The sequence below is a fragment of the Canis aureus genome, chromosome 1, assembly GCF_053574225.1.
Source record: "Canis aureus isolate CA01 chromosome 1, VMU_Caureus_v.1.0, whole genome shotgun sequence".
Lineage (NCBI taxonomy): Eukaryota > Metazoa > Chordata > Mammalia > Carnivora > Canidae > Canis > Canis aureus.
In genome coordinates this window covers 74,270,720-74,297,428 of record NC_135611.1, presented here as the reverse complement: position 1 = coordinate 74,297,428, position 26,709 = coordinate 74,270,720, and the positions used below count along the sequence as shown (strand labels likewise).

The 26,709-nt window shown below is 47.5% G+C and overlaps 1 protein-coding gene across 7 annotated transcripts in view; it reads right to left on the bottom strand.

Moving 5' to 3' along the window:
• Positions 1–26,709, bottom strand: part of GOLM1 (golgi membrane protein 1) — a 69,149-nt gene that overhangs the window by 26,679 nt on the left and 15,761 nt on the right. For all 7 annotated transcript variants that reach the window (XM_077904882.1, XM_077904884.1, XM_077904891.1 and 4 more), the window contains 3 exons: positions 13,292–13,346; positions 10,576–10,678; positions 3,269–3,398 (listed from right to left, as the gene is read on the bottom strand). In XM_077904882.1, coding sequence (XP_077761008.1) covers positions 3,269–3,398; positions 10,576–10,678; positions 13,292–13,346 — 288 coding nt within the window. The remainder of the gene's footprint in view (positions 1–3,268; positions 3,399–10,575; positions 10,679–13,291; positions 13,347–26,709) is intronic.

Genomic DNA, 26,709 nt, shown 5'->3' with positions numbered 1-26,709 from the left:
TTACCTAGCTTAAAAAGACAAACCATTACCAAGAAAAAGAGAAAAATCAACTTACTAAAATAACAGACCACCACTGACCTTACACAAACAAAACTATTAAAGAGAAATACCACCTGGGCACCTGGGTGGCTCAGTTGGTTAAGCATCTGCTTTGACCCATGATCCCAGGGTCACAAGATCAATCCCTCTTCTGGCTTCCTGCTCACTGGGAAGCCTGCTTCTCCCTCTCCTGCTGCTCCCTCTGCTTTTGCTTTCTCTCATTCCCTCTATCAAATAAATAAAATAAAATAAAAAATACCCTGAATAACTGTATGTCAACTTTGATAACCTAGAGGACACTGGGCAAGTTCCCAGAACAATACAAATTACCCAAACTGACTCAAGAAATAGAAAATCTGAGGGGCACCTAGGTGGCTTAGTTGGTTGTGTCTGATGCTTGGTTTCAGTTCAGGTCATTATCTCATGGGCCAGGAGATCAAGCCCTGAATTGGGCTCTGTGCTCAGCCAGGAATGTACTTGGAGATTCTCTCCCTCTGCCCCTCCCCTCCACTATCTCAAATAAATAATTTTTTAAAAAAATAGAAAATGTGAATAGACAGACTGAATTATTAATTTTAAAACTTCCCCCAAAGAAAAGCCTAAGCCCAGATGTCTTCACTAATGAATCCCACCAAACATTTAAAGAATCAATACCAGATATTCACAAACTTTTCCCAAAGAACGAGAAAAGATTATGCCTCATTCTATGTATGAGCCCAATATTACCTGATATCAAAGCCAAAGACACTATAAGAAAACTACAGACTGTATCTGTTATGAATATAGACACCAAAATCCCCAACAAAATAATAGCAAAACAAATCTAGCAACATATAAAAGTATTTTATGCCATGACCAAGTGGGCTAAATCCCATGTATGCAAAGTGAAACATCCAAAAATCAGTTAGTGTAATACTGTATAAATAGCATAGGACAAAAACTACATGATCATCTCAGTAGATGGAGAAAAAGAAAGAATTTAAAAAAATCCAACACCTCTTGATAAAAACACTCATCAATTAAGAACAGAAGGGAAGAGATGCCTGGGTGGCTTAGTCAGTTAAGTGTCTACCTCCTGGTTTCAGCTCAGGTCATGATCTCAGGGTCAGGAGATGGCCCTGCCTCTGGCTCTGTGCTCAGTGGGCAACCTACTTGAGATTCTCTCTCCCTCTGCCCCTCCCACATGCATGCTCTAAGATAAATAAATCTTAAATTTCAAACAAAAAAACAATGTTGGAGGATTTACACTCCCTGAATTCAAAGCTCACTACAAAGCTACAGGTACAGTAATCAAGGCTGTATGTATGGTAGTGACATAAGGGACACACAGACCAATGGAACAGAACTGAGAGTCCACACATAAACCCTCATATTTACAATAAACTGATTTTTGACATAGGTGCCAAAATAATTCAGTGGAAGAAAGAATCGTTGTTTCGTTTTGTTTTCAAAAAAAGGTGCCAAGAGATGATATACACATGCAAAAGAATGAATTTGGACACTTACTTCACACCAGATATAAAAAATGAACTCAAAATGGATCATAGGACTAACTGTAAGAGCTAAGAAATAGAAAACTCTTAGAAGAAAATATAAATCTTCATAACCTTGGAGTAAGCAAAGTGTTTTAAATTATGATACCAAAGGAACAAATAACAGAATAACAAACTGGACTTCATCAAAATTAAAAACTTCTATGTTTCAATGAACACCATGAAGAAAGTAAAAAAACAACTCAGAGAATGGGAAAAAAATATGTAGAAATCATGTATCTATTAACTTTACATATACATATGAATATATAAAGAACTCTAACTCAATTATAAAATAACCCAATTTAAAAGTGGACAAAGAATTTGAATAGACGTTTTTCCAGAAAAGATATACAAATGGCCAAGAAAGCACAGGAAAGATGCTCAACATTAGTATTATGGAAATGAAAATCCAAGCCACAATGAGATAGGACTCCACATCCATGAGGATGGCTATAATGAAAAAAGATAATAACAGGAGTTGGCAAGGACATGGAAAAACTGGAACCCTCAAACTGCTGGCGAAAATCTAAGAGTGTGGTCACTTTTTTGAAAATGGTCTGGCAGTTTCTCATAAAACATCGAGCTACTATAGAGCCCAGCAATTCCACTCTTAGGTATATACCTAAGAGAAATGAAAACTTACATCCCTACAAAAATGTCTACATGAATGTTCATAGCAGCATTACTAATAATAAGCCTAAGGGTAGCCCCAGTGGCTCAGCAGTTTAGTGCCGCCTTCAGCCCAGGGCCTGATCCTAGAGACCTGGGATCAAGTCCCACATCAGGCATGGAGCCTGCTTCTCCCTCTGCCTGTGTCTCTACTTCTCTCTCTCTCTGTGTCTCTCATGAATAAATAAATAAAACCTTTAAAATAATAATAATAAGCCTAAAACTAGAAATAACCCAAATACCTATCAATTGACAAATGAATCAACAAAATGTGGCCTATCCACACATTATCCAGCCACAAAGAAGAAAGAAGTAATTATACATACAAACACATGGATGAGCCCTGAAAGCATTACACTAAGTAAAAGGATCCAGACATAAAAGGCCACATAGTATATGATTCTACTAATATGAAATGTCCAGACAAAGCAAATCTATAGAGACAGAAAGTAGATTAATGGTTTTCTAGGAGTGAATGGGAGAGCTAACGGTTATGGGGTTTATTTGGGAAATGAAAATGTTCTAAAATTGTAATGATGGCAGCATAACTTTGCGAATATACTAAAAACCAATGAATTGTAACTGTTATATGGGCGAACTGTATGGTCTGTGAATTATCTCTCAATAAAACTGCTATATTTAAAACCAACACATAGATTTCCTGAAGGCTTTGAGCAGCAGCTTCATGGGCCAAGCGTCACACACTCTGCCAGTGTGGGTGCTCATCAGCCCCACCACTGACCAGCTGGTGGCGGGGGCCTTATGGGTGTCAGGGTCTTCAAAATAGCAGTGATACTCTCCCAGGGTGGCTGCAGACTTTAAAGGAAGTAACCCTGGTAAAGCCCTGAACTCAAGGACAGGGCCCTGTCAGAGCTGCAACACCCCTGGGCTGGCTGCTGTGTCTCAGGGAACCAAACCCATAAGCAAGAGCAGAGATAGGGAAATCAGCAGATAAGGGAACAGAGTGCCTGAAGAGAGAGGAGGGATGCCTTCTCGAACCCTGGGTAGCAAAAACCCAGAATTACCTGCTGGCTTTGGTCCTTTTTTTCACTTAGGTTTCTGGAAGCAATAGCTTCGTTTCCCTTTTTAGTGACTTCTTCTATTCGCTCCTCGCACTGCTCCTTCACCTCTTTCATCTGATTGATGCACTGGCTCCTATGGTGAAAGAAAGCAAAAGAAAACACAAATATTTAGGGATGCGTTTCTATAGCAAGTGTTTCCTGCTGTAACTGTGGAATCCACTGTGTCAATATGAGACACAGCTCATCTTTTTCCTGGTTCCAGCTCTTTATTTCAAATGGACACCTAAGGTAGGGCAAAATATGTGTTTCAGTTATTCAATGGCAAGAAAACTAAAGTTGACTGAAACTTACTACAAATATGCCACACTGCCACACTGTTCTAAAACAGGTAAATTTAATATTGGTTAGAAAAAATAATTTTTAAAAATACAACCTGTAGTATAATACACACACACACACACACACACACACATTTGCTCTTGTCCCCAGCAATTAGCACAGAGCTCCTAAAGTCCTTGGAATTTCCTGAGCAATGGGAGGGTCTTCTGTTAGTGGAAGGAGGCCCTGGGGACCACACCTGAGTTTACTCGCTGCCTCACCAAGCCTTAGGATGGGGGCTGGTGGCCAGAGGAACCAAACCCATATGATTACAGGATTGGAACTTTCAGCTCCACCACCACCCTCCAGGGGAGGGGAAGAGTAGATAGAGTTCAATCATGTGGCTAATGATTTAATCAATTGTGCCTATGTAATAAAACCTCAGATAAAACCTCTGGGTGATGAGGCTTGGCAAGCTTCCCAGTTGGTGAACAGATCAATGTACTAGAAAGGTGGCACCCCAACTCCATCAGGAAAGGAGCTGTGTCAACTACAACTGACCTAAAACCAAGTCTCTACCAAGATACATCCTTTATAATAAAACTGTAGTCGTGAGTATAGCACTTCCCTGAGTTCTGTGAGTCATCCTAGAGAATTACCAACCCCGAGGGGTTCAGGTACAGAGTACAGGTGCCATGAGAACACCTGGAACTTGTGGGTATCATCTGAAGAGGCCAGGGGCCCGGGATCTATAGACCACCACAGTGTGACACAAGAACACATGGGGAGCCTGTGTTTCCACCCCCACCTGACAGGAAGATAAGCCTGTACCACCAACCAGAGGTTTCAACTGAAAATCACCTGTCACCTCAAGCACTGGGAAGATCTCAAACTGAGTGGAAAGAAACCATCAGTAAATTCCAACACCGACATGACAGAGAAGGTAAAACATTTCAAAACAGCCACCATAAAAATGTTTCCGTGAGCAATTCAAACACACTTAAAACAAATGTCTCAGCAAAGAAACAAAACATGAAGAACCACGGGTAAATTTTCAAACTGACAAATGCAATAACCAAAATTAAAGAACTTAAGGAACGAGTGCAAATAGAGAAGGGAGGCGAGACTCTGAACCAGAAAACAGAACCACAAACATTACCCAATCAAAATAACAGAGAAAACAGACTGGGGGAAAAAAAGAAAACAAACCCACTTGGGGGATTCTCCATGACTGTGATAGATATCTAACATCCATGTCATCAGAATCTGGGAAGGAGAGGATGATGTTCCCAGTGGGGCCAACATAACCAATCACCTTTACAACCATGCCCAAGATACAGCTCTTGTTCGCTCACCTCCATGACCTCAGGATAGTCTGCCTCAACCAGACCACTCTGAGCTCCCCGAGTTTCTCTTTCACAAGTGCTAGTCTCCCTTCTCTACCTCCTACTCTTTAGGATTCCATTTTAAATGACCTTCCCTAAGAAGTCTTTTTTTGGGTAATAAAAGATTCATGAAAATGACTGTTTAAGAAGTAGTAGCTGAAGGCACTTTCAAAAAATGGTAAGTTAGCATAAGGTTTGGCTGGGTAAAACAAAGGTCAAATGATAACGGTCTGCTTCTTCCACAAATCAACGTCTGATGTAGGCAATCCAGCAGCAGCTCTGAATCATCAGGGATACAGGTTTTCTTTCTGTTTCATGATCCTAGCACTGGTTTCCAGCTTCATGATCCAAGATGGCTACAGTGGTCCAGCCATCTTATGTGAGTCCAGGCAGCAGGAAAGAACAAGGAGGAAAGGTAAAGGAGAGTGGGTACAGTGAACAGTCTTCACTTTCAGAAGCCTTCCTACAGTCCTGCACTACCACTGCCTTTCCCCACTGGCCAGAACTTGGTCACTGGGCCATAATTAACTGCTAGGAGGGGTTGGAAAGGCAGGAATTACACGGGGGGAGAAAATGATGGATCTGGATAAGCAATGGCCAGTCTTTGCCACAAGCAGTTTCAAAGATATTTTGAGCCACAAAATATCAATAGTTGCTACTGTCCCAAGTTGAGAACATCTGCAAGTATATGCTGTTATGTTAACTTCGACTAGAACTGGAGACACCAGTATGAACTTACACTTGGTTTAGTACGAATACAGCTGAAAACACACAGAAATAGTCATCAATGTCTGTATATCACACGGGTTAGCACACACAGGGCTCTTTCCTCTGTAGCTGACGAGACCTAGAAACCACCACACCCCAGCAGCAACAAACACACCTAGTACCCAGATCTAAAAAAGAGCTCCTTAGAGAAATGGTTGGTTGGGTGATCCTAGGATTGGAAGAGCACATGCAGAAGAGCCTGGAGCATCTTCCAGTGCCAGAATGTATAACAAAGTGCTCAAAAGGGGGCGGGGGCACAAAGCTGGGGATAGGACAGAAGCTGGAGCAACGGGAGCAAAAAAAAAAATTAAATAGTACTGGATTATAACCCAAAGCATAGAATAAATATTCCTAAATCCCTACTGATATAAACAGAGAGGTACAAAGACCCAGCTCTCCTGTGCAGGGAAATTCCAAGCAGTGTATACAGATACTCTGCCCTTACAGGATTGGAGCACAACTCCCCAGTCTCTGGGTGCAGGCTGTACACACGGACTTCCTCCCTAAGACTGCAGCATGGAGGACAAATGACAGAGTAACTTCATGGTGACAAAACTGGACAAACCCTACCTCAGTAAGGCGATCACGATTAACACCCACAGCGCCCATTCAGAGAGTATGTACCCTTGGCACAAAGTAATGAGAGTTGCACTTTACCTCTGTGGCCTTCCTCCCAGAAATGTGTTGCCCCAGTTTAATCATGAAAAAAACACCCAATAAATCCCAACTGGAAACCATTCTACAAAACACCTGACCAATACTCCTTGAAACTATCAAGATCATAAAAAATAAGCCCGAGAAACTGTCTTAACCAAGAGGACTCTAAGAAAACTTGATGAACAGATGTAATGTGGGATCCTGGCAGAGAAAAAGGACATTAAGGGAAAACTGAGGAAACATGGATAAAACATGAACCTTAGTTAATAATGATGTATCTACATCAGTGAATTACCTGTGAGGTAAATACACATCAACGTGTATACAGGAACTCTTGTAAACCTAAAACTCTTCCAAAATTTAAGATTTATTTTAAAAAACTAAAATAAAAATGAACTGGAGGACTCCCAGCTGGTCTAAGAGAACCTTTGCTGGAGCAGAGAATCTAATCAGGCCTGGGCCCCCCATTTAGCGAAGATATTCTGGGACATCATCGTAGCTTTCAGCCTAGAATTTATTTTAAAGTCTTAAAATCTTGTGTGTCAGGGTTGTAAAATAATTGGGAGAATCACTCACTTGTGCAAATAATGAAGCTGGAGGTGATCTGTATGTGTAACACTGACCCGGGTCAGAGAGAGAGACAGGCTGAAACCGGAAGCCAGACTTGGGGTTTCCTGGCTTTGCACGGGGCTCTCTCCACAGCACAGCTGCCTCCCCAGAGTCACAGGCCCTTCAGAACCAGGTCTGAGTGCCTGCTGCCCGTAACTCCTATAATGTGCCCTCCAGTTCAAAGGACTCAGTGGGTCTCAATGAACCACACCCAGAGAAGGGCATCAGGTACTGTAGAAAGAGTAACAGACAGACTTCAGACCCTGGACAGCTTTCAGATCAAGAGAAGACTTACCAAAAAAAAATTAATTTAAATAAAACTGTCAAGAACATGCAAGTCGCAGGGGGTAGACACGTACACAGTAGCTTAAACCACAGGAGAAAATGAGAGACGCGGATATCCTGACAGTACCAGACATGCCCAACTGTGAGCAGACAGTATTGCAGAAGCTCGGGACTAGCAAATGGGCAGGTGCACAGCCATTCCTGACCCTGCACAAACCTACGAATAGGTAAGGTATACTGTTTTCACCTGCTCTCAGCCCTGCCAAAATCAAGTACAAAGAGCCTCTCTTTCCCAGGCTTGTGGGTGAAGGACAGCTTTCCACATTCCAGCTCCACAGCAGTACGGAAATCACCTCAAAATGAAGCTCAAATTCCAGGACACAGATCATGTGGACAGTGACAGTGTGATTTCTTGAAGAGCCACAGGTGGGCTTCTGTTTACATGCACATGGTAACCATTCAGTTCAAGCATAGACACTCACAGGACACAGGCGCCAGAGTTATTCTAACTGGTGCAATTGATGGCTGGAATACTATAAATGGAATGTATGCCATACAGGGATCTATGAAGGCGGGTGACCCAATCATCCAGGATGCTAATCATCAGAGGAGTGTTCTATTCCAGGAATAGTTTTTGCAAACTATTTTCTCATGGCATGGAGATGACAAGCAGTTCAGGTGAGAAACTAATCCTAAGTGCTTTGGAGAAAGCCTGCAAGGCAGGGCTAGAGTGGTGGCTTAGTGCTGTCTGCCACAGGTGCCGGAGTGAGAAGTGAGGATGCTGATAAGGAAGAACGAACACCAACTTGTGCATCAGGAAACCTAGCCTTGCTGTCAGCTCTTTCACTCCCAGCGCTGCCTTCTATAAAAGGTTTAGACTGCCAGGGTGCTTTAACAGAGGACGTGTGGACATGCCTTAGATGCTTTTCCCCACAATGTGAATGCACAATTCTGCAGATATTGCTAACAAGGGGTCCATATCTTTTGTCAGATTCTCAAAAAGGGTCTATAATCAAAGTAAGAATAGCTCTTTCCAGCTTCCAACATCTCATGAACCTCATCCCCAGGAGACATGCAAGACTTTGGGCAGGATTACTTCAGTACAGATGTCAGCCGGAAGTTGTTTCAATCTAGCCATCAACTTCCTAAGAGAAGAGTGAGTCCAGCACAGCTGGCCATCCTGTTCACTGTCCACTCCAACACGGAGAGCAGAGCGGCTCTCCCATCAGTGGGCCTGGCCGACTGTTGATTTCCAGCTAGGTCATCATCTCTGGGGCAACATTATCAAGTGAGGTCTTAATGGCTTATCCTATTTCAATGAATGGGAAGGAAATGAGTGTGACAGTATCTTCTAAGGAGAATGATAATGAGATTGAGGCGGTCTTCATTTTTGTCTGAATGCATCTCGCTGGTTACTAGCCTAGCTCAGGGGTTCTCGACTGAACACAACTGGCCTTTGAGCAGATACAGCTGTATTATGGGGCCTGCCCTGCTCGCTGGAGGATGGTAGCAGCAGCCAAGGTCTCCTGGGAGCAAAATCACCACCCAAAATTGAGAACCACTGGCCGAGCTGAATAAGGTTCCATATACATACTTTCTAATTATGTTTCCCTCGTACTGTTAGTTCATGTGCTCTGCATATTTATATATTTGGGGCTTCCTGGTTTTTAGTAGCATTTGTTTTTAAAGTGTTCAGGAAGATGTCACAGAGAGACAATTTTCTGGAAGGACGTCAGAATCCCAAGGAGGGCAGCGGGGTGAGGAAACTTAGGTAGAAGGCAACGTGGTGATTTATGACACTAAACCTAAGTCCTTTTTAGAAGAAAATAATCCAAAGTAATCATAAAGTCATACAATTAACAGCAGCCTAATTATAATAATTGAAACTTAGAAGTAACCTCAATATCCAAACAGGGAAATCATGAATTAAATGTGGTGCCTCCATAGTATTAACCAGCCATTTTTAACGATACAACATTCTGGAACAGTATGGACTTTTACGTACATAACGGAAGTGGGGGAAAATGATTTAAAAATGTTACCAGTGATGGCAATTATGTGAAAAATTTGTACGACCCTGGACACGGATGAGGAAGAAGTCAGCAGATGGAAAGGAGGACTGGGCTCATAGGTGGCTGGTTGCCTTTGAATCCCAGACTCCCTGTGCCCGAGTTACACCACTCTCTAAATTGGTTTTTACAGGCAGCCCCGGTGGCCCAGCGGTTTAGTGCCACCTTCAGCCCAGGATGTGATCCTGGAGACCTGGGACAGAGTCCTGCATTGGGCTTCTTTCATGGAGCCTGCTTCTCCCTCTGCCTGTGACTCTGCCTCTCTCTTTCTCTGTGTCTCTCATGAATAGGTAAATAAAATCTTCAAAAAAAAAAGTTGGTTTTTACTATCTTACCTAAAAGTTTTTACTATCTTACCAAAAAGTTAGGTTTACCTAACTTTTTGAGTTTATTGTTTTGGTCATAAAAATATTCCCAAAAGTAAATGTGTAGGGTCATCCACTAAGAACACAATCATACTGTTAGCTGAGGATGGAGCAAATGGCGTGGTGACTTCAATTACTAATAACGTTCTGTATGTGGGACCGAGCTAGAAGGGGAGATTGTAGGTGTTCTCACCACACATGCAAAAAGATTATGGTTAATTAGCTTGATCAGGGATGTCATCCCACAATGGAGATGCATATCAAAACTTCGTGTTTTATACCTTAAACATATATAATGATTTACCAATCACACTTCAATAAAGCTGAAAAATAAAAGCATTCCATTCTCACTGTAGAAATTTGGAAAGACACTAAAAGCCTCAAAGAAACAGTGTCTACGTGCCAACATCTAGAGATAAATCACTGATATGATGCCAAAATGCCCTTCAGTCCAGGAGCTGGACTTGGGGCAGGTCTGTTGCACTTCAAGGAGACATTTTAGGAAAGGCTTTCGATTATTGACTTAACCAGCACACCTGCATTTTAAAACTTAAGGTAACTTTACAAAGGATGTTGATAAGTCATTTACTGGGAAGAGCACCACCCTCCTGTGTATTCTGGATTATGAGCCACTGGCTAGTCCTTTTCCATGGCTTTCTGAGGCACTGCTCACACTTACATGATAAAGTGTACTTTTCTAAAGGACACATCCCCTAGATAGACTGCACCTCCTGCAGAGCCTGTACATGCCAGGATGGGAGGGGTGGGCACAGCGCATCCCCACCAGCCTGCTCCCACGGCTTGGAACACAGCAGCCCCTGAGGGGTGTGCACTGGTGGCCAAGACACACTTACAGGTCGTAGGAGAACTTCCGCTCCAGGTTGGTCTGGTTCCTCTGGAACTGGAACACATCCTGCTGCAGCTTGCCGTAATTCTTCTGCAGGGCCTTTAACTGGTCTGAGCCAAGAGGAGGACCCAGAATCACGCAAGTCGCGGGCATAGCCATCATGACAACAGCAGACACATCAGAACACAGTGGGCAATGGCACACCGGCGAGTAAGGAGGGAAGGAGAGAAGGATGAGAATATTCTACAATTGGGGCAGGGGAAGCCCTGGAAATCAGCAATCTGACCAGAATATGCACCCTGACTCTTCTCTAAACCTCTCACTTAAATCACGTTTTTGACCTCTGACCCTTAAAATGATTTAGAAGGTTCTGATTACCTGTTTCTTACACATCTTGAACCCCGAGCTGTTCCACAAGGTGACACACAAGCCACCATGTCCCCTGGTCCTCAGCAGACTTATCCTTCAGCTTGTGAAACACCAATTCAATTTCCACACCTGCTCAGGGCAGCAGCCACTCATGCAGACCCCTGGCCACCAGGCTACCTGCCAGCCGCCTCCTACCACCCATCCACCCATGCCAGGCATTCCCAGATGTGCTCACTTAAATAATCCCCATTCCCCAGGCTGGGAAACAGCAGTTTTCCCTGGAGGAGATTCATCAGCCCAGTCCTGCTGCCCTGACCTCTGAGGTCCTAAAAGCCTTGCAGAAAAAAGCAGCTGCTGACAAAGGGTCAGGCTGGGTGGAAAGAAAAGCTGCCAAGAGATGACAGCAGAGGGGCCAGAAGGCCACAACCAGGGCCCGGGACACAGCTCTCAACATGCACCCCAAGGTCTGCCCTCATAACTCTAAGCCTACAGGGCTCTTGGGGGGAAAATAAAATGAAATAAAAATGAAGGACTCAATGAAATGCCAAAACACACAGCAACACGGCTCCATCTCACATGCATTTCTAGAATATACTCAAAAGGTTAAAACTGTAGGGATGCAGAACCACTCAGTGGGTGCTGGAGGCTAAGGCAGGGGACCTGCGACAAAAGGCTGGAGAGGGGGGGGTACTTCCTAGAGGGACAGGGTCTGGTCATGACGTGGGCATCTAGGGGACTGTGCATTTGCTGAAACACACAGAACTCTACAAAGGGCACACTTTATTAGGTATAACTTACACCTCAATAAACCTCACTTAAAGTCCCAGGGTGCCTGGGTGGCTCAGTGGGTTAAGTGTTTGCCTTCAGCTCAGGTCATGATCCCAGGGTCCTGGGATGGAGCCCCGCATCAGGCTCCCTGCTCAGAAGGGGGTAGGGGAGGCCTGCTTATCCCTCATCCCTCTCCCTCCTGCTCCGCTTGTGCTTTCTCTCTAGCTCACATACTCGCTCTCAAATAAATAAATAAAATCTTTAAAAGAAAAAAAAAGCGCCATAATCAAACCAAGTATGGGTCTGGAATACAGTTGGCAATAGAAGGGATGAAGTACTGACACTCACAATGTAGACACAATGTAGATGAGTCTCACAAGGCCACAAAGGAAAGGGGAGCTCTGCAGAGCCTCAGCAATAGTGACCCACCTAACTCTGTAGGACCCTAAATCCCCCTACTCATATTCTTAGAGCCAGATTTAGAATGAGAATCTAGACCAGCACCGTCCAAATACAATGCAAGCCACGTAGGTAATTTTTCTAGCAACTACATTTTCAAGAACGAAACCAGGTGTATTATTAATTTTAATAATACATCTGATTTAGCCCAACAGCTATACGATATTATCAGGCCAACACATAATGAACATAAAGAATTATGAATTAGATATTTTATACTCTCTCTTTCCTACTATGTCTTTGAAATCTGGTGCGTACAATCAGAGCACATCTCAATCCAGACGTTAAGTCTGCACTAGGAATTCTTTATCTGAATTTAGGTTTCATCAAATGTACAGTTAAAAAGTAGATGGATATACTCAAGTTGTAGATACTTGACACTACCAATAACAGAGTGGAGTCTCAATCCTAAATCACTGAAAATGACATAAAAATTTAAAACCCAGTTTCATCCCAATAGCCACATTTCAAGTGTTCACTGGTCACACGGCTCGTGGCCACCACTCTGGATAGTGTGGCTGTAGACAGACCTTCCTGTCCCAGAGGCAGGAGGGAGGCTCCGGAGCCAGTGCAAGTTTCCTACCGGCCTCATGGGATGCAGCACTCCTTCCCACAGGCCCTGAGCAGCACAGGGCCTGCTGACCCCCGCCCCCGACCTGGTCCTGCCCTCTGGACCACTGCTGCTTTGCAAGGCCCGATGGAAACCCAGCTCTGGCTGCCAACTGAAGCAGGGCAGCAAAGAATGGAATTAGATTGGGGCTGGATAGTTTTTACAATTTTCATAAAGGAAACCTAAATTCAAGGTGACTCAATTAAAAACATCCTATATATACCACATATATTTTACAGTTCTATATATAAGGTGATTTGTTCTGTATACTTCTTAGCCTATGAAAACAAGAGAACCTGAATTCTGTACCTTACAATGTCTTCAGCAACATTTTTAAAAGGAAAAAGCTCTTTAAGGAATTGTAGTTTGGCAAAACAAATACAGTAAAGATTACTCAGTAACTCAGGATCCTACTCATCATTAGATTAGAACAAGAACCCCTAGAGAGGACAAGAGGAAAGGTGACCCTTTCCTAAAAGGCCTAACATCTGCTGTCAAGGAGGGGATGAGAACTCACCTTGCAGGGTTCTGATGAGCCTCTCACCTGTGGTGATATTATTCACTAAAACTGCCTGCAAGGAAGATAAACACAAAATGAAACATGCTGGCAACCTAACAACTTCGAAGAGTCTTGATAAGATGTTCCAACTGGGGAAAGGGAGTAACACTCCTCCCCCACCCCCCCCCTTGCCTCAGCGTCTGTGGCAGGGAAGCGACGGGTTGCAGATGCTGCTGCAGCCGGAAAGGAACTCACGGGGTCAGAGCTTTGCTTTCCCAATGACAGCCTGTAACCCGCAAGGGCTAAGTGGATCCTGCCTCTGTTTGGGCCCCAGGATGTGCTTTCTTCCACGAAAGCTGCAGCAGCAACTGGGGATTTTCCCAGGAGGGCAGGGGAGGGGTTCACATGATGTGACACCAAGCAGGGGAGACCAAAAACAGAGGAGGAGGAAGAGACAACACAGGACTCAGGAGAACAGTGAAAACTAAGGGAAAAGTAAGGAAAGAAGGTGTGAAGTGTACGTGACAAATGCCCACACCGGCCAGGGGACCCTCAGGCCTCTGCAGTCGGCTCCCTCCTCAGACCGGGTTCTAAGAGGTGGGCCGCACATGAGCCCATTTTACAGGACAGGAAACTGAGGCACAGACTGGTGAAAAGACTCAAGGCCATGAGGCTTTCTCCACAGCAAACAGACAAAGCCTGAACCTGAGCCCAGCAGGTCTGATCCGGGTAGATTGGGCTCTGAGCCCCCAGCAGGCGCCCAGGCTAGGGGGCTGGACCCTGTGCCAAAAGCAAACATCCGACGAAGAGGTGACTAGAATACCAAACATCTGAGCGCCTCACACAGGCAGGCGCTGCTTTGTTCACACACCGAGCCGTGAACATTTCCTACTGTGTAATGACCAACAAAGCCTGCAAACACCACACCCTGGACACGCTGCCTGCAACTCGGAGACACGCCTCTGCCCAGTTCCCACTTAACGATGGGTAGTGACAACCGCGCCACCGCCCGTGTCCATGCCTCTCACTTCCTCCCAGGCCTCTGCCCAGACCTTCCTTTCTCTTTGGCTCAGACAGAGTTTTCTGGAGTACAGGGGTGTGCTCCCAGAAATGAAACCTGGCCAAACAAACCATGTTTATTTTGGGAGATCTGAGGACATGGAACATTTCCTGGCACAAGAGGAAGTAAATCACAGTGACGGGTCTCAGGGACAGATTACCAAGGGGAGTGTTAGTCGATGGCCTAGGGGGTGGAGGACAGAAGGGAAGCCTAAGTGACGGGGCCCCCGCACGGCGCGGATGCGACCAGCACCGCTCAGGGACGGCAGGATGCCCACTGTTCCATCTAGAGCCAAAAAGACCCGGAGTAGAATCTTGGAGAGAGATCTGCACCTGTGCTCAGGACAGCTGGGCGCTAGGAGCAACCCATCCTCAACAGGTGCCCGGGATGGAAGCTGTGGCAGTGCCCCTCAACGGAACATCACGTGGCCTTTTTTTTTTTTTTTTAAGATTTTATTTATTTATTCATGAGAGACAGAGAGAGAGAGGCAGAGACACAGGCAGAGGGAGAAGCAGGCTCCACGCAGGGAGCCCGACGTGGGACTCGATCCCGGGTCTCCAGGATCACACCCCAAGCGGAAGGCGGCGCTAAACCGCTGAGCCACCGGGGGTTGCCCTCATGCGGCCTTTAAAACAAGTGACGGCGACGTGCTGTTACAACACGGATGTACCTTGAGTGCACTGAGCGAGGCCAGTAGAATTACTGCCTGGTTCCACTTCCACTCATGTATTCTTTTAAGAGAAATTGCACATGAGCAGGGGTGGGGGAGTGGGTAGAGGGAAAGAAACTCAAGCAGGCTTCATGTCCAGCATAGAGCCTGATACGGGGCTCAATCTCACGATCCTGAGGTCATGACCTGAACTGTGACCAGGAGTTGGATGCTCAGCCAACTGAGTCCCCAGGCACCCCAGGATATATCCCACGTGTTCCTTCTCCACGTGTTCCCCTTGGCCCCACTCCAAGAAATCCACCCCGGAGTCTGCAACTATCTGAGGGTCGAGGAAGTATCCAAAGAAATGTCTGTCTCCCATGTAACTCCATTCTTCTAAAGATATTTTAGTTATCTTCCCCCATCTATTTATTTATGCATGGAAAAGTACAGATTGCACCCAAGTCAATGAGAAAAGGATCCTGGAACGCCATCAGGATATTTTATATGGAGTTTTATATTTATTGAAAATCTTGTTAAATCATCTTCAGGGAATAATGAAAATGCTTCTAGCTTTTTGGAGATTCAATTAAAAAAATCTGCATTAAACTGTATTATTTTTAAATGAATTCTATATTCTACTCTAAACAACCCCGCTGTTTTTCCACATTTTGGTGCAGAGCGACTCTGGGAGAAGTGGAGGGCATCGCGTGTGGATGGCCCCCGGGGACACCCAGCGGCAGTCACTGCCACCAGCACGTAACTGAAACTGGGCTCGGAAGACCTCGGGATGAACCACCCACGGACACATCTATTATCACTGTTCTATTCTGAGACACGCGTATATTTGATCAAACAACTTCCGTATCAGACTCCTGGATAAAGCAGCTCAACATGTTGTAGTAAATTTTCAATACAGTAATTTGACAATAAATCCGACCGCTCTAAAAGCGCCAGAAGATGTAAATGACTAACTTTTCAAAATCTGACCTTCTGGAAAGCTCACTGGAGGTGCGGCGCAGACCACATGACAGAGGAGAAAAGGCCCACGCACTGGCACTGCTCTGCGTGGTTCGCTCACTGAAATAACCTGCTTTGAAGGCAAGACCCCCCTCATGTAAGCCTGACTTAGAGGCCCGTCAGACTAAGCCCCGTCCCCCGCGGGGCCTGGAGAAGCTCTGTGTAAGGAAGGACACTCCTGTGAGTGTGTCGGGGAGAGACCTCGGAGACAGAGCAGTCCTGGTGACCGTGAAGGACGCCGACAATGAAGGCAGAATATGAACTACTCATTAGTCTTCCCATCCCCCTCACCGATTTCAAAGTCTCCCAGAGCAGCACTACCCAAGGGAAAGGTAGTGTCAGTCCCGGGCAGACCCTTAACAATTTCTAGTAGTCATATTAAAGTGGAGAGAAACAGATTGGGTAGAGGATCAGCACAAACATTTCCCCAAAGATGATACACAAATGGCCAGTCAGCACCAGAGAGACGCTCACCGTCGCCAGTCGCCACTGCAACACGCGCCCCGATGAGAGGGCACCGTGTCACACACACTGGCACGGCTTCAAGCTAAAAATGAATAAACAGCAAAAAGGAAAATAAATATGGACAAGTATGGGAGAAAGTGCAGAGACACTGGAACCCTCAAACACGGCTGAGGAGAATGGGAGATGGCACAGTCGCTGTAGAAAGAGGCTCGGCAGTTTCCCAAGAAGTTGAACGGCTGTCACACGACCCAGCCCTCCTCTTCTTAGGTATACCCAAGAGAATCACAAGTACGTGTCTGTACGACATGTGTCCCCAGACGTTCACAGCAGAATTATTCATAGCAGCCAAAAGGTGGAAACACCTCAAACATCTATCAAGTGAGGAACCCGATAGACAAAATGTGGTATAGCCACGGCGTGGAGTATTATGCAGCTATAAAAAAGAATGAAGTTTTGACACGTGCCGTGAGGCCTGAAAACACTAGGTTGAGTGCAAGAAGCCAGACACAAACACAAACACACACACACACAAACACAGCCAGACACAAAAGCCACAAAATGTAGGATCCACAGAGAGGAAATGCCCAGAGCAGGGAAATCTGGAGAGCCCCCAAGTACATTAGTGGGAGGTGGGGTCTGGGGTAAGGAGACCTGGGGACTGTCTGGTTAATGCATGTGGGATTTCTCTTGGGGGCGATGAAAATGTTCTGGATGACACGGTGCTGGTGGCTGCACCGTAACATGAACATACCAAACCCACCAAACCTACCAAATGATACACTTTAAAATGGCTAAAGTGGTAATGCTTATAGGTCCTGTGATTTTTGTTCCAATTAACAAAAAGAAACAGGTGAAATTAAATACCTTATTTAATCTGGCACACCCAAATTATCATTTCAGAATGTAATCAACACAGAACAGTATGAATGAGGGTATTTTTTTTCCATACCAAGCCTTCGAAATCTAGCATATTTTTACATTTTTACAGCACATCTCAAATGGGACATTGTCAATGTTCAACTAGCCACCTGCTCGTGGGACAGCACAGACCCTGAGGAATAGGAAGGGAGGGAAGAGTCAGCTGGCAAAGAAGTGCCAAGGAGTTATTTATTTATGGTGTTGTGCTAAGATTACACACTCACACCACCACCAAAATAAGCCCAGGAGACACGGCTGTCCTCAGGCCAAGGGCCCAGGTGAAGGATTCCAGAACTCAGCAAACCTGCCCAGCATGTGTATCAGGGGTCCAGCACGAGCCTCGGCCTGGAGGCACAAAGGTGGGCCACCCACACTACTGCCCCCAGCTCACCTCCCCAAAAGGCAAACAGAGGGGTGTGCAGGGGGACTCCAGGTCCATGCCACTCTGGCGCAGCAGAGAAGGTCTCCAGAGAGGCTGGGCCTAGGCACTAAATGCAAGGTCTCCTCAGGGAGCTGGAGACCCAGGACTCCAGGAAGCGTGGGAACCTGCAGCCTAGCTCCTCAAAGCTCCAGCACACAGCAGGGCACAGGAGTGAGTATGTGCACGTGCAGGAGGAGACGGAGACGGACAGAGCATCAGTGCAAGGATGCTGGCGTGTGGAAGACGTTCTGCCGGGTGAAAGGAAGCTGACACAAAAGGACACATACCACAAGATCCCACTGATGTGAGACATGGAGGGTAGTCGGATTCGGAGATAGGAGGAGACACCGTGGTTGCCAGGACCTGGGGGAAGAGGGAATGGGGCTGGTGCTTCCCTGGGGAAGGCGGAAAAGCTCTGGAGGGTATGGCAGGTGCACAGCAATGTGAGCATAATTAATGCCACTGAACCGTGCATTCAGATATGGTTTAAACGGTCATTTTATATGATGCACCTTTTACCACAATGAAAACAATAGCCAAACCCCACAAAGAGCATGAGATAGGTGGGTCAGTGGACAAGTGAGCGTGTGAGAACATGGAGGCCAGAGCGCAGCAGTGGGCTGGGAGTGAACAGGAGAGCAGGGGGCAAGAGTGCATGCTCCGGGGTCACAGCCAGCAGAGTGAGCAGGAGGGCGGCGGGTCGGAGGGGCCACAGGGGCTATGGGTGGGCAGGAAGGTGGGGCTGCGCTGTGGACACGGGACCACGGGCTCAAGCCACAGAGTAGTAAGGGGCGGGCGGGGGGGGGGTGGGTAAACAAACCTCTAGGTGAAGCTTAGAAAAGAGAAACCCAACCACCCAGGACACCACCCCGTTACGCACAGGGCATAGCTACTCTCCGCACCCCAACAGCTCCCACCAGAAGGTCCCACCAGATGTCAGAAGGGTGGAACATCCCCGGCCCCGGAGGGCTGGGAAAGCAGCACCTGCAATGGCTGGAGGGACCGGGGGCTCAGGTTGGGTGGCCTGGGCAGGTCGCCAGCACCCACAGCTCTGCAGAGCAAGGTCCGTGAGGGGTGCCTTCCATCATGGGGACAAGCATGAGGCCCCAGAGGAAGGAGCTCTGGACCGAGGGTGGCCTCTTCACAGGGGGCCTACTGTGGGCATTAGGTCTTCTCTTTCCACATGAGGATTTGAACAATTTCTCCACCCGCACCTGTGGTTAAGACTACAGCTCTGCAAACGGGGTTGGGGGTGGGGGTGGGGGGCACGGATACTAAGATGAAAGAGGAAACAACACAAGAGACTCCTAACTGGAAAATGAACAAGGAGTAGTGGAAAGGGAGGTGGGCGGGGGGGTGGGGTGACTGGGTGATGGAGGGCACTTGACGGGATGAGTGCTGGGTGTTATGCTATATGTTGGCAAATCAAACTCCAATAAAAATATATATACAAAAATAAATAAATAAAATAAAATTATCTCTTAGTGTTCAAAAAAAAAAAGAAAAAGGAAACAAAACCGATGCCTATCAGATCACATAACTCAGAATAATCCCAGTTCGCCGCCCCCAACCCCCCTCCTTCAGCCCTCTGAGGAAATCAATGACAAGGTAGATCAGATGTTCTGTACGAGTTTCACAGCAGACGCTGGTCCTGCGGGGTGAGGAAGTTCAGATGTGGGGGGGGGGTTGGCGTCTCCAGATCAGACAAAAGCAGCCCCAGAAGCACCTGCCACTCCTCCCAGTTAGGCAAGACAGCAATGCACCTGCTCCGCCCCCGCCCTGCCAGCAGCCTTGCCAGTGCCCCCACCCACCCACCCCCGCCCCGCGCCCCATCACACCTGGGGGGGTCGGTCCCAGGCCCCTTCCCATGGGTGGGGCGGGGGGCGGTGCAGGAAAGGGGGTCCGTTGCTCCCCACACATAAGCAACTTGTGTTCAATGGCGAAGCTGCCAGAAGGATGTAGTCAGCAGACTAGAGAATTCCCAACCTGACAGACCCTGTTTCCTCAGGGACCCAGACCTCAGAGGAGCTGCCCTCTGCGCATTCCCACCCCTGTGAAGCCACATCCCAGCGCCTGTCATGCCTGCAGCCCCACCTCCTGACACTCATGCCTGCTCACTCCACGGGCTCAAGCTCCTCCCGCCTCCACCCCGCCTCCTCTCTGCCCACTCCCTCCCTAGCATGCCCCCCAGACTGCCCCCCAGACCGGGGCCTGCCCTTCAAAGCCCCAGATAGGGCCTGGCCAGCTCGGTTCCATCCACAGCCTAAGCGCTCCCATCCCCAAACTCAGTCCAAACTCCTGAGTGGCTAGAAGACCCTTCCTGAAGGGCTGTGTCTGCTCTCAGGGCACAATCTGCCCACTCCCCACGCTCAGCCATGGGGGGCGGGCGGACACAGTCTCGGGGCGCTCCCAGGTGAGGCAGCACAGGAACACCTGCCCCAGCCTGGTGCTGGAGGCAGACTGGCTGCCCCCAACCCCGCCCCCGTCTGTGGGACACAAGTGCTCCTGCGCTACCCTGAACATCTTGCATACCTACTGCCTGTGGGATCTAGATTCCCATCAGATGCACTCACTTGACACTGAAAGACTGAGCGGTTAGGGGGTCAGGGTACAGAGGGGCCAGATGCAGGTCGCAGGTGCAGCCTCCAGCCATCTGGGAGCCACCTGTGGACGAGATGCTCTCCAGACCCTTCTCACCTTTCTGCAGGCACCCACATCCCTGCACTAAGCCCTTGCTGCTTCACACAGCTGGAATGGTTTCTCTGTCTGCCCCTGGCCCCGACAGACCCGTTGACTCGCCTTTCTCCACCACTCAGGGCACCCTGGGGACGCGGGACACAGCCCGGCCCATCCCCAGCACACTCCCAGCACCCAGCAGGGGAAATACTGGAGACTTCTGTCTGGAAAATCAGTGGGATTAAAAACAGAAAAGCTCTTGTAGAACCCTTCTGGGCTTCAATCAATCACAGTGATAAGAGGTGATTAAAAAAAAAAAAAATCAAAGAAACTGTTTTGACCTGCACAAGTCAGCTCTGGCCCCCAGGAAAACCACCTCCCCAGAAGGTAATCCCCAAGCTCTCCAATGAAGCCAGAACACTCTGAATGCCACAGGAGATGTTTCGGTGGGGCCAGGGGGACCGGGGCGGGGTGGGCTGGGGACTGGTCTACACCCCCACTCAGCACTAACCAGCCAGCCTCCCTCAGGCACCTCCAGAAGTGAGAGGTGCTAGGGTGAAAGCACTCTGAAGACTCTAGGGCAGGATAGATGACCAGACTTCTTAAGGATGGCCACTTCCTCTTTACAAAGTTACTTTCAGAGCCAAATGCAGCTACAGTTGCGGGGAGCGGCCCTTACCCCCCCCCCCCCCCCCCCCCCCCGGTTCAAACCCAGCACTCACGAGCCAAACCAGGTTGGCCCTCTGGCTTTCACTGCCCAGGGGCCACGGAAAGGTCTGCTCTGCTCAGTGACCCCTTACAGCAGCAAGGCGGGGGGCGGGGGATGTTCAGACCACACATGGCCCCCACCTCGTGCCCCCACTACTGTGGAGAGCCCGGGTCACAGAGGTGGGAGGCAGAGGTGAGGCAGGCCCCTTCCCCCTCCGCCTTCCTAGCTGCCCCTCCCTATAAGCTTTTCTCTTTCTGGACTCCAAACAGTTAACACTTGGCCAACATCTGGTCTCCTAGCCTGCAGCCTGGCTCTAACCCTCTGGCTTTTCCTCAATCAGCTCCTTCCCCTTATAAACGACTGTGACCCAAGCCTTTCTCCAGCCTTGCTGCAGCATTAATTTACATACTTAACAAATAAGTGAAAAGTCCAAAGCTCTAGGGGGGATGAATGGCTGCAAGAAAGCAGCCTGGCACGAAGGTCACAAACACAAATACAGAGAAGGAGACTATTTCTGACTAATTCTACAGAGCCAGAAAGCCAACACAATAGCAGGAAGCTCCGTGATCACAGCCCTGAGCCTCTGAGTCACTGGGGTCTCTCAGGCTCCTCCTCCAAGCACTTCAGAGATAAGCATAACCTGCCTGCACACACCTTTAGGGCCACCTGGAGGCTGGGAGGGCACCAGAGACCCTGGTAAGTCTTCAGACCTGAAAATATTAATCAGCCTTCTGACAACAAAATGAAAGACTGAATTCAAGCACTCTGTGCCAGCTTCAGGAGAGAAGCAGACCTTTACAAGCAATTCTCCATTCGCTTTTGGCAAAAACTACCTAAAATCTGGGGATCTGTTCTTACTTAGGCCCTTTAAAGACTAGTTTGATATGTAAACAAATATTTACTTGGAAAAAAGGGGGAGGCGCCTGGGTGTCTGCTTTCAATTGAGGTCATGAACCCAGGGTCCTTGGATCGAGCCTCGAGCCGAGCCTCGAGCCTCACGTTGGGATCCTTGCTCGGTGAGGAGCCTGCTTCTCCTCCTCATTCTACTCCTCTCCCTGCTTATGCAACCTTTCAAATAAAATCTTAAAAAAAAAAAAAAAAGAAAGAATTTCACCACAAATGTGATGGCTTAAAAACATGACTCCCAAGTCTCTGCCACCGCTCCCACTGGTGAAGCCTAACTCCCACCCTTTTCAGTTTGGGCTGGCCTCAGTAACCTGCTCCTAGGAATGCTGAAGAAGTGACCCACTCAGTGAAAGGCCTAGTGAGTTGGACAGTGTGCCCCCAAACTTCATGTCTTCCCAGAATCTAAGAAGCACCTTATTCAGAGACAGGGTCTATGCGGATACAATCCAGGCGACATGAAGTCATGAGGGTGGGCTGGAAGCCAGTAGGACTACGGGGTAGAGGGGCAGACACACAGGGAGATGGCCGGGACTGGAGCGAGACTTCTAGGACCTATGCAGACCAGGTCAGAGACTGCAGGCAAACAGCAGAGGCCAGAGCCGGTTCTAGAAGGAGCCTCCCCCGGAGCCTTCTGGGGAGCACAGCCCTGGCTGACACCTTGATCTGGAACTTCTAGCCTCCAGAACCACGAAAGAATAAACTTTTGTTGTTTTAAGCCACCTGGTTTGTGGTACTTTGTTACAGGCCAGCCCTGGGAAATGCCTACAAAAGGTAACAGCCTCCCACAGGGGCACTCCCTCCCTCCTGTGGGGATGGCGCCTCAGGAACCTTCCAGCCTGCAAGCTTCAAGGAGGCCCAGCAAGCCGTGGCGGGAAAGCCACCCTATGTGCTGGGGGCCTCGACCCCACTGAGGTCTGGGGTCACTGACACCAGCACCTGAGTGAGGGAAGCTGCAGGTGACGGTGAGCCTTCTGGCACCCAGATAGAACATGGAACAGACCAGTATCTACTAAGCCCTCCCAACTGCAGATGTGTGTGCGCAAAATAAATGCCATCATGGCTTTAAACCACTATGTTTTGGAGTAACTTGTGATACAGCAAATAAGCAGACCACCACATGTCTATATAACCCCGTTCCCCTAAATGACGCGTGTATCTTCATGTTCAAAACACAGGCACCTGTGCCAATGAGGCATCAAGGTAACCTGCAAAAGTTCCCTTTAGCAAACACTTATGAACTATATCCTTGCCTGGAAGTTGGCCCCTCCGTGCCCCTAAGATAACCATACATATTAAGTCAGGTGTTTCTGGGTTTTTAATGATGTGCAAAAACCAGATGTGTTCCAAAGTGTTTCTCATTTAAAAGGCCCCCCTTATGTTCTAGCATCTTCACAGCACATGTACGTTTATAAAAGCTTGAGTATAACGATGATTTATAAATGCTTAGCTATCATCTGAATGTTTTAAAAAGGGTGTGAGGGGTTCTCAGTGGTTAACCCTGGAGGGATGGAATTACAGGGGATTAAAATTTTTTTTTTTGGTATTTTCAAAACTAACAATAACAGTATTTCAATAATTTAAAAGATAACTGTTTTGAAAGTTACTGAAGGCTGCTGTACACAATCATTTTGTTTGTTTCAGAAAACTGAACATCCCTTCTCATCTACAGCTCAGGAAGCGACCATACCAGTGCTCCCACCAAGTGACAGAAGTCCTAGAAGGATGAAGTATGCAGAAACCTGCAGAGCTGCAATTATGCAGTCAAATCATCTTAACCACACCTCTTTCTGCAACAGAAGGGGAAGTAGAAAAGAAGGGAAATGAAAACAACAGGTCCATCTTCAAGGAGCAGCTAAAGTCTCATATGAAGTGTTTATCACATAAAAATCTGAGGCTTTGGTTCACATAAAAAAAAAATCAGTGGGATTTGGTTCATATTACCAAAACAGAAGCCAACTGACATGTCAATGCTCCAGACAGTGGACACCTGCAGAAGTTCAGAAATATGAACTCTAAAACCACCAAACATCATAATAGTGACTGGATGGGTGAAACGGGTGCTGGGGACAAAGAAGGGCAGGTGTCGTTAGGAGCACCAGGTGATGGATGGCAGCGCTGAATCACCATATTGTCCACCTGAAGCTGGCAGAACACTCGACTATGCCGAAATCACAATTTTAAAAAATTCATAATAGTAACCATCTTTGGGCAGGAGGGAAAGGAGGAAGGAACAGAGAAGGGGAACAAAGAGAACCTCAACTTGATAATGGTTTTTGTTTTAAATAATTTCTGGGAGAGATATTAGCTTATCATTCCTCTGACCTCTCTGCATGTCCTGCTCTTTCATACTAAAACTGCTCCAGGGATCATTCCAGCACCAAAGCAAAGCCAGCTGGCGAGACCTCATGTGACGTTTCACACCTGCCTGCCCACTCTGGGGGACATCTGAAGGGGCGCCTGAGAAGCCAGTCTCAGTGCTGAGGACCTGCAGGCACACCCATATTCCAAGTCGGCAGGAGTTGGCAATGTTGGGGGAAAAAAGTGGTGAGCAGGAGGTTTGCAACTTGGCACATCTTCTAAAAATTTTCAGGGATTCCAGTAAACGTGGGTAAAGATGTAAGAAATAGCTTAGAAAAAAACAGTATCAATGTCAATTACTTTGTAAGAGCACTGCCAGATTACCTTCAGAGAATTCTCTCTTAATCATAATGCCCTCCACTTTAAAATCATTTCATTGAGAAAGGGTCAATAAAATGAAAATCCGGATAAGACTATTTTATTTTTAAAAGTACAATACTGGGGTGCCTGGGTGGCTCAGGGGTTGAGCATCGGTCTTTGGCTCAGGTCGTGATCCCAGAGTCCAGGGATCGAGTCCCGCATCAGGCTCTTTGCCTGCTTCTCCCTCTGACTGTGTCTCTCATAAATAAATAAAAGCTTTAAAAATATAAAAATAAAAAAACAAAAGTGTAATACTGCAAAACATCCAATATTTCCTCATCAGTGTCTGGATGAGCTATCTGTGTTGAAAAGATCTGGGCATGTAGGAAAAATTGTACATCTGCACATGTTATGTGTATCATCTTTTAAGAAAAATTAAATATTCTCCAAGGCCCAACACCCAGAAAGTCTGATCCAGTGTATATTTAAAATCCCCAGTGGGATCCCTGGGTGGCTCAGCGGTTCAGCGCCTGCCTTTGGCTCAGGGCATGATCCCGGAGTTCCAGGATCGAGTCCCGCGTCAGGCTCCTGGCATGGAGCCTGCTTCTCCCTCTGCCTGTGTGTGTGTGTGTCTCTCATGAATAAATAAAATCTTTACAAGTAAAAAATAATATTTGTATTTGCGTAAGTGCCCAGGCGATTGCGACGTGCTGCCTGGCAGGGCCTGAGTTCTCTCAAACAACTTTCCTAACAAAACTAAGTTCATAAACGCCAACTTAATAAGCTGGACTGATAAGCCCACATCACTGAACACAACCGAGGAACAGAGGCTTTCCCAGGGAGCACAGCCCCCCGTTACAAGGTGCCCGACACACCGTTCACAGCCCGATTCTGGACCAAACAGCAAAAGGGAAAAGATACCAGAGCCCAAAGGAGGCCCCGGCTCGGCCCTGTGCTCTCCGGCAAGCAGGACAGTCCATCAGCAGCCATGCCCAGCCTGTCCCCAGAGTTCTCTGCCTTAGCATTCAAACCCGTGCTGCCCAACGTGGCTACCCAAATGTAGTCAAAACTAAACAAAGTTCACAATTCAGTTCCTCAGGCCCAGCAGCCACATTTCAGGTGTCCGACAGCCATACAGAGCCAGGGGACGTGGTTCAGCAGAACACCACGAATGGCTGTTTCCCTCCTCGGGAATTCTATCACACCGAGCTGTCCCGAAGCACTGATTTCATGACCACATTTTTCCTGAGGGGTCTGGCCTTCAAGCTCCTATCCAGGTGCCACCTGATGGCCACAATACTGTGCAGAGAACAGTGGCCATCCAAGGGGGGGTGGGGGAGACTCCAGGAGGTCAGAAATCTCTAAGTCATGTGACACTTGCAAACCGCACCCCCCAGATGCTGACACCCCGTCATCTCATGGCCAAGAAGCTCCATCAGACCATCAGACGATTCTTTAACATTCTGAAAAAGAGCCTGATTCCAATTCATACTACCAGTGCTAACCTGAGAGAGAATGAACGTCCTGATGTAACAGCCAACCCTCCCTCTCTGAGAACCGCCTAGCCACACTGAAAGATTCGGGTGGGGTTTTTTGCCTGGGAATTTGGAATTGGGGCTCAAAGAGAGCTAGCTGGAATCCCTTGGTCTTCTGAAGCATGCAGATAAACACAGCATCTCATCACCTGGCTTCAGCAACTAGGGACTTGGGCCGGCCTGGTTACCTGGGGCCCCTGGCACAGCCCCAGTGTTACGCAGGGAGGGAGGGTTCTGGAGCACACCCCCTCACCGTGGCCTGCGTCTGCACAGAGCGGAGGGCGGCACTCCTGCAGGCTGCAGGGATCTGGGCCTCATCCTGGGGAATGACTCCACACTCAGCCTACGCACCAGTCTCACGGGGTTGTTGAGACAAATACAGGAAATGATCCCTGTGGACATTTAGCTTGGCGTCTGGC